Source organism: Harmonia axyridis, chromosome X, assembly GCF_914767665.1.
Source record: "Harmonia axyridis chromosome X, icHarAxyr1.1, whole genome shotgun sequence".
Taxonomy (NCBI): Eukaryota; Metazoa; Arthropoda; class Insecta; order Coleoptera; family Coccinellidae; genus Harmonia; species Harmonia axyridis.
This window is the reverse complement of record NC_059508.1, coordinates 28,551,507-28,558,891: the sequence shown is the minus strand read 5'-3', so window position 1 is coordinate 28,558,891 and position 7,385 is coordinate 28,551,507. Positions and strand designations below refer to the sequence as shown.

The window sequence follows — 7,385 nt, the reverse complement described above, 5'->3', positions numbered from 1 at the left end:
ATGTAAGTGGTACAAAAATAAGTTTCAGGAAGTAGAGAAAGGACCAGAACACTGCCCCGACTATTCCATCATCGATGGAAGACTACACCGACACTTTTGGGATTCATCAGATGTTAGGGAAGCTGGAACAGGCCACCCATGGAAGCTGTGTATACCCACCGAACAGAGGAACGAAGTACTGAAAGAAAACCACGACTCGGCCTTGGCTGGACATCTGGGAATAGCCAAGACAATTGCGAGGATCTCGCGGAATTATTACTGGCCAGGTATGTTTAGGGACATTGCGAAATATGTCCGGAACTGCACTTCGTGCCAAAAGTTTAAAGTACCCCAACAGCAACTGGCAGGAAAGATGCAACCTCGAAAGATGGTGGATGCGCCATTCAAGGAAGTATCAACTGATGTAGTAGGACCTCTACCCCGCTCCAAGAAAGGTAATTCCTATATTGTAGTTATGCAGGACAGGTTTACCAAGTGGGTGGAATGTCGACCAGTGAGGAAGGCCAACGCCAAGACTGTCTACATGGCGTTATATGAACAGGTTGTACTGAAGTATGGATGTCCAACCACTGTGATCTCCGACAATGGGAAACAGTATGACAGCCGGCTATTCAGAGAAAACCTCCAGGCTATGGGTATCAATCACCAGTTTACCCCTACGTATACTCCACCATGCAATCCGGTTGAAAGGGCCAACCGAACACTGAAGACAATGATTGCTCAATTCTGCGAGGCAGATCACCGAAATTGGGATGAAAAGGTAGGAGAATTAACATTTGCTATTAATACTGCTCGACAGGACTCTACAGGATTCACTCCGGCATATCTAAATTATGGAAGGGAACTACGCATCCCCAAAGCCATATATGCCACGGAACCCAAGAATCAAGGATCTGGAGATCCCAACGAGAACACTGAAGAAAGAGAAGAAAGTTTGACTCACCGTACAGAGCAGATTCAACATCTACTGGAGGCCTATGAGTTTGTAAGGACCAACCTATACAGGGCATTTAATCGACAAGCTCATAACTATAACCTACGACGTAGAGAGGTTCGTTTCCAGGTAGGCGATCAAGTGCTCCGTCGTACACATCACCTATCGTCCGCCGTTAATAACTTCGCATCCAAGTTAGCTCCAAAGTTTGAAGGGCCATTTCTTGTTGTGAAGGTGATTTCACCAGTTATTTATGACCTGAAAGACCGGTCAGGTAAGAAAGTGAATCACGTACATGTTAAAGACCTAAAACCATTTCATAACTAGTAAGTTACTTTGTTAAACTCACCGAGAAAAAGTCAGAACTGAGATAAAAAAAAAAAAAAAATTGTTACTAACTGGTACCTCCCCGCATAAACTAGACCTATTAATCTGATTTTATACTACTGACATGTTCTTATTATTCTGTGATTTTCTTGTTCAGGCAAAGAGGATGTCAGAGAGTCTGCATAGTCGCTGGGCAGAAATCCGGTGGGGAGATGAGGTGGTGTACGAGCCACGAAGCTCATCACCGGAGACAATACCGGAAGTACCGGTGTTGAGGAGAAGAACGGTGACAGAGGTGAGGATGTCTAGAGCCCCCCAGAGCTCGGTGTCGTCAGTGCGAGGGAGAAACACCCTAGCAAGAGTGGAGAGGGTGGTGAAACGGACCACTACCCAGTCTACACAAACACCCCCTTTGTGCCAGCTGCGTGCCAGTAAGCAAGATACCGGTTCTAAAATTCCATTCAGGACGAGTGTGGAAGACAACACCGGTATAACTAAACCATATGTTTCAGATCAAACCACACCGGCCCCCAAGAGTGTTCGTACAGTCGGTACGACAGGATCTAAGGTCTATCTGGAGGTGAGATCCAACACGTGCTGGAAGTGCGGCAAGACATGCCCCTCGCGGCAGGAGTGTCGAGGCCCACCACTCCTATTTTGCAGCAGATGTGGTTTGATAGGTACGCAGACCAGGTACTGCGAGTGCGTACCCAGGAAACTGGCCCCACGACCGCCAGCAACTAGGTCGGAACAACCAGCCAGGCATCCATGTGCAAGATGCACAGAAAGGGAGGCCATGCAGCGGAAAATGAGATAGAAAAAAAAGAATGATGGGAAAAATAGAATTAAAAAGAAGATACCGTTGTTTTTGTTCCATAATCCTGTAAAACTGTATAAAACCATATAGGGCCTAACCCAATATCTTATAACATTATATTCAAGACTAGTCGACTGATTTTTAATCTGTAAATGTTGATGAAACTGAATAGTACATAATAAGTCAGAGAATATTATGCAATAAAAACAATTCCAGTCACTTGCCCCGAATTTCAAAGGCCATCAGATATAAATTAGTGGTTTCACTGTGTAATCTATTTGAAGAATGCCATTTCTAATCTCTTACTGTTCTGATAAATAACTGAAATATTCCGCAGTGTTACAGATGAAATTTTCTAAGAGGCTAGATACTCACCGATGAGAATAAATGCTGGAGATAGGCAACACACCTTTCATCGGATGATCAGCTGTAAGCCCAATTCCACCGAAGACATGATTCCTGAAGATTTATTCATGTCATCATCCAAGAAAGAAGTACTTGAAGAATTGGACATCATGACCTGTCAATTATTACTCTGGTGGACATCTGGATTCCATTTCAATTTTCATATAGATAATTTAAACTGTATAACTGGAAGAATTTTCACCGTTCTGAAAATTTCACCATACAGTCACTGATTCCTTGTAATATCCACAGGTAAATCAACCAGTATATCAATGGGTTTGGAATGGTTTCGACTCATCTGACTGGGAACTTCGACGTCCCTCTGAAATAATATGGCATGATTCATCGAGATATGGAAATAACAGAACTACTCACCGGAGAAGGGGATAATCCACACCTGACATCAGATTATTTCACCGACACTTGGAAACTTCATGGAAATGGGAATGAGTTCTACTCCACAACCCCGAGATGAAGAAATTCCCCAAACATGTACACATTCAAATCACCCCGGATGACCGAAGAAGGAAGACGGCGTTTGAATTTTTCACCGACACTTGGAAACTTCATGGAAATGGGAATGAGTTCTACTCCACAACCCCGAGATGAAGAAATTCCCCAAACATGTACACATTCAAATCACCCCGGATGACAGAAGAAAGAAGACGACGTTTGAATTTGACATCGATTCATAGAGCAAAGTTTTATTTTTATATGTCATACTGTCTACAACAGCACTATAGTCTTTGATAGCGTAACGTAACAGTCAGACCCGTACTTCCCATATATCCCGCGTAATAAGACAGGATAGTATTCGGTTATTTTTTTTTTTTTTGTTTTTAGAATTCAAATTTCTGTTTCACCGTAACTTGAATTTTTCCGAACCAGGGGGGATGTAACGAAGTCTGATTATTCCCACAGGAATGATCAGGCTCCGTCTAAAGAATATTTTTATTGTTTTCCGTTCAAATTAATCATTCTGATATATTCCGTAAATATTGGAAATAATTTATTAATTGTTCACCGCGATAATGAAAAAGTCCATGCTTCATGTTTTTCAACCGACCAGGGCCTCGAATAATCCGAGTGAAATAATATAAGAAATTATTTATTTCGGCGTTTTTACCGCTGATATATTTTTTTTCCATATGTCAGATTACGTTCCGCCAAGAGAATTTTCTCGAAAAACGAGGTTTTTGTCGACATGAAGAGTCACGTGGGCTAAATTCTTTCACCGTCCCGCACCGAAGTTATAAAAGGGTGTAACCGACCCAAAATCGGTAATTGATGTTCAGGCATTCAGATAGTTAGTTATTCAGTTTTAGTCATATAGTTTAGATAGTTGAGATTCAGTAGTATAGTAAAGATAGTTAGTTATTCAGATAGATTTAGGTAGTAGATAGTTCAGTAGTAGTTTTCAGTAGATAGATAAAGTTAGATTTAGAGGTTTAGGCAGTAGTTTAGTTTTAGAAAAGACATTTTGGTTAAGTGGTTACCAGGTGACCGGAAAATAGTAAAATTGGTAATTGAACGCCAATAATTACAAATCCGTTTCTGAGGTCGAAAATCGCCATTTTCATCAGTAAACTTACTTGTTAGTCTTTTTCTGGGGAGTTTTGCTAATTTTTACTTGTGACTTTCTTACGAGTGAATATTCAAGGGTTTCATTTGATAGAGACAACGAGAGGGTGGTGTACCGGTGGAGTTTTTTTCAACGCGCTAGGATTAGTTTTCATTCCTTCCCGACTCTACAAAATCCACGATTCTCAATCTCCAAATATCATAATTTCCCGGCTCCCGAATCCGACTAACTTGTTCAACGGTTCTGACTGACATTAAATTGGTGAGGTAAGGACACAGTAGTTGTAGACAGTACAAATCATCTCAGCAACCGAATTGAAGTATACAGATTGATATAGTTTATGCTTTTTCTGATTTCCCGTTTTTGCTGAGATTGTCTGTATTGTAGAATTGAATCAATAAACCTATTAATTTTGTTGCGTTGTTTGTTACTTGGTCACCGCTACCATCCTAGGTGACACCGAATCCTGTCTTCACTAAGCTGCCCTGGTAAGGTTTGTCAATTTCTCCCTAAAATTGGCTGGCGCTCGAGATACTACTGCAAAGTGCTGAAGGGCAATTGGCAGAGGCGCCAGTGACGCAAAAAGGGCGTTACAAGGACTAGGATTTATTTGATAGTAGTAGGATTACCCATATACGTTCAAGACAGAATTGATAAAGGGGAAATAAATTCCACAGAGAACTTAATGAGTCACTTAAGGAAATTAGAGTCATTAGTCAATAAAAAAAACCAAAAAGCCACTGTTAAAACTGTTACTTCAAATCCAATAGTTAGTAGTGTAGAAAAAAAAACCTTGTTTTATATGTGAACGATTAGGGAAACCGGGACGATATCATCCAACTGAACTTTGTCGTAACAAAATAAGACATAATCAAATTAAATTGGTAAATAACTTGGAAATGGAAGAAAGGCTCAATTTAGCTATTCCTGAACAAAAAAACTAAACCTCACACCGCTGATAAAACTGAATGTACTAGTAGAACATAAGAAAACTGTTTCAGCCATTTATGATACAGGTTCTAATATTACTCTCATAAATAAAAAAATTGTTAATGAAATTAATCAACCGACTTTTGAAAATAAAAGTATTTTCAGAACTATCAGTGGTGTACAATTAATTAATAGTACCGTGAATATAAAATCAAAAATTGGTAACATAGAGGATACTATCCAAGCTTTTGTAGTAGATAATAAGAATTTTTGTTATGATATATTGTTAGGGTTAGATTCCATAAAGAAATTCAGACTTATACAGGGAGAAAATTTGGAAATATTCCAAAAAACTGAAAAACAGATTTCTACAATTGATAAAGATGAAGAGAATTCAAAATATTCCGATTGTATGGTAAATTTCAATGAAAATGTAGATGTTTCAAAATTTATGGCAAATCTAGATCATTTAGAGGAGGAAAAGCAAATATTAATTCTTGAATTGATGGAAAAATATGACTCCATTTTCGCAAGAAATAAATATGATATCGGCAGAGTTCAGAATCATGAAGCGCAAATAAAATTATTAGAAAATAAATATATATCTAAAAAACCTTACAGGTGCTCCGGCCCAGATCAGTTAGAAATTGTACATCAAATAGCTGAATTGTTGAAAGCAGATTTGATTGAAGAATCTAGTTCGCCATTTGCGGCTCCAGTAACTTTAGCGTTTAAGAGAGAAGACGGGAAAAAGACACGTCTATGTGTAGATTTTAGAGAACTAAATAAGCTAGTAGTACCGGAGGCTCAACCATTTCCTCTTATAGATGATATAATTCTAAAAACAAGAAACTGTCATTGGTTTACAGCATTAGATATTAACTCCGCATTCTGGTCAATTCCTGTCAGAGAGAAAGATAGGAGTAAGACTGCTTTTGTCACTCAACAAGGACATTGGCAGTGGAAGTGTTTACCTTTTGGGCTAAAAATTTCTCCTGCCAATTTCCAACGTATTTTAAACAATATCGTACGAAAAAATAATTTAAATTCATTTTGTATAAATTATATAGATGATATTTTGATTTTCTCCGAAACATTTGAGGAACATTTGATTCATTTAGGAAAGCTATTACAAGCAATTTATGATGAAGGCTTTCGACTTAAACTTTTGAATTGCGATTTTGCTAAAAACTCGATCAAATATTTGGGTCATTTAATCAAGAACAACCAGGTAATGCCTATGAAAGATAATTTAGTCTCTATTCGAGAATTTCCAATACCTCAAACGAAAAAAAACGTACGCCAATTTTTAGGAAAAATTAATTTTTACCATAAATATATAAAGAATAGTGCTAGATATTAGAGCCTCTCCATAGTTTGTTGAGAAAGGATTCGGTTTTTATATGGAACGATCATTGCGAAAAAGCCTTTCAAGAAATAAAAAATTATTTATGTTCTGCGCCAATCTTAACAATTTTCGATAAAAATTTACCCATATTTATTTACACAGATGCTAGTATAGAAGGAATTGGTGCGGTATTGAAACAAAGACAAGAAAATGGGGAAATTCAGCCAGTGGCAAAACACATTTCCACAAGAAAAAGAAAGAAATAATTGCTAGATCAAAGCACTTTAGGTCTCTCACATACAAAAATCGTGGCATAAACACCGAAACAGCCTCTAAGATATATAAGACTATATGTAGACCAATGCTTGAATATGGACACCTTTTGTATAGCAACGCTAGAAGACCCACCCTGAACAACATCGAAGTGGCAGAACGCAGTAGTTTGAGAACTTTGAGCAAGATACGTCATCCAGAAAACCCACTCTATAACCCACCCAACACCCTACTGTATGAAAAAACTAAGATAGAACCAATATTGAGTAGATTCAGAACATTAGGGAAAAAATTTGTAAACAACCCCCACAACCTACAAATCCTGCAATGCAACACGATACAAGAAAATGATAGCAGACAACACAGACGAAAGTACCCAACTAAACCACTAATGGATGTAATAAAGGACCTCTCAGAAACACTGTAGCTGTTAACTCATTGAAATACCTTTTTTTTGTGAACACATACATTTCTTCTTTTTTTTTTTTTTTTTTTTTTGTCAAACAGAATATCTTAGTTATTTTACCAAACGTAATATTGTACAAAATGTAATTCACACGGGCAGAAAGACGCAAGTCGTTAGCCATTTGCTAAGCAATAAATATACTTTCTCTCTCTCTCTCTCTCAGCCAGTGGCTTATTTCTCGAAAAAGTTGAATACAAGTCAAAAAAGAAAAAAAGCCATCTATTTAGAATGTCTGGCAATAAAAGAGGCTATTCGATACTGGCAATATTGGCTGATTGGTTCCAAATTTACGGTTTTCTCGGA

General features: G+C 38.1%; 1 protein-coding gene across 2 annotated transcripts; it reads left to right on the top strand.

The window, feature by feature from the left end:
* The first annotated feature begins 934 nt into the window (after positions 1–934).
* On the top strand, positions 935–2,117 carry LOC123686690. 2 transcript variants are annotated; one of them, XM_045626912.1, is made up of 2 exons: positions 935–1,208; positions 1,419–2,117. In XM_045626912.1, exon 2 carries the CDS (start codon positions 1,428–1,430, stop codon positions 2,076–2,078), a length of 651 nt encoding a protein of 216 aa, XP_045482868.1. In that variant the 5' UTR covers positions 935–1,208; positions 1,419–1,427; the 3' UTR covers positions 2,079–2,117. The 2 variants fall into 2 exon arrangements, with proteins under 2 accessions (XP_045482868.1, XP_045482869.1); XM_045626913.1 differs by having other exon boundaries at positions 935–1,692; positions 1,774–2,117.
* The last annotated feature ends 5,268 nt before the right edge of the window (positions 2,118–7,385 follow it).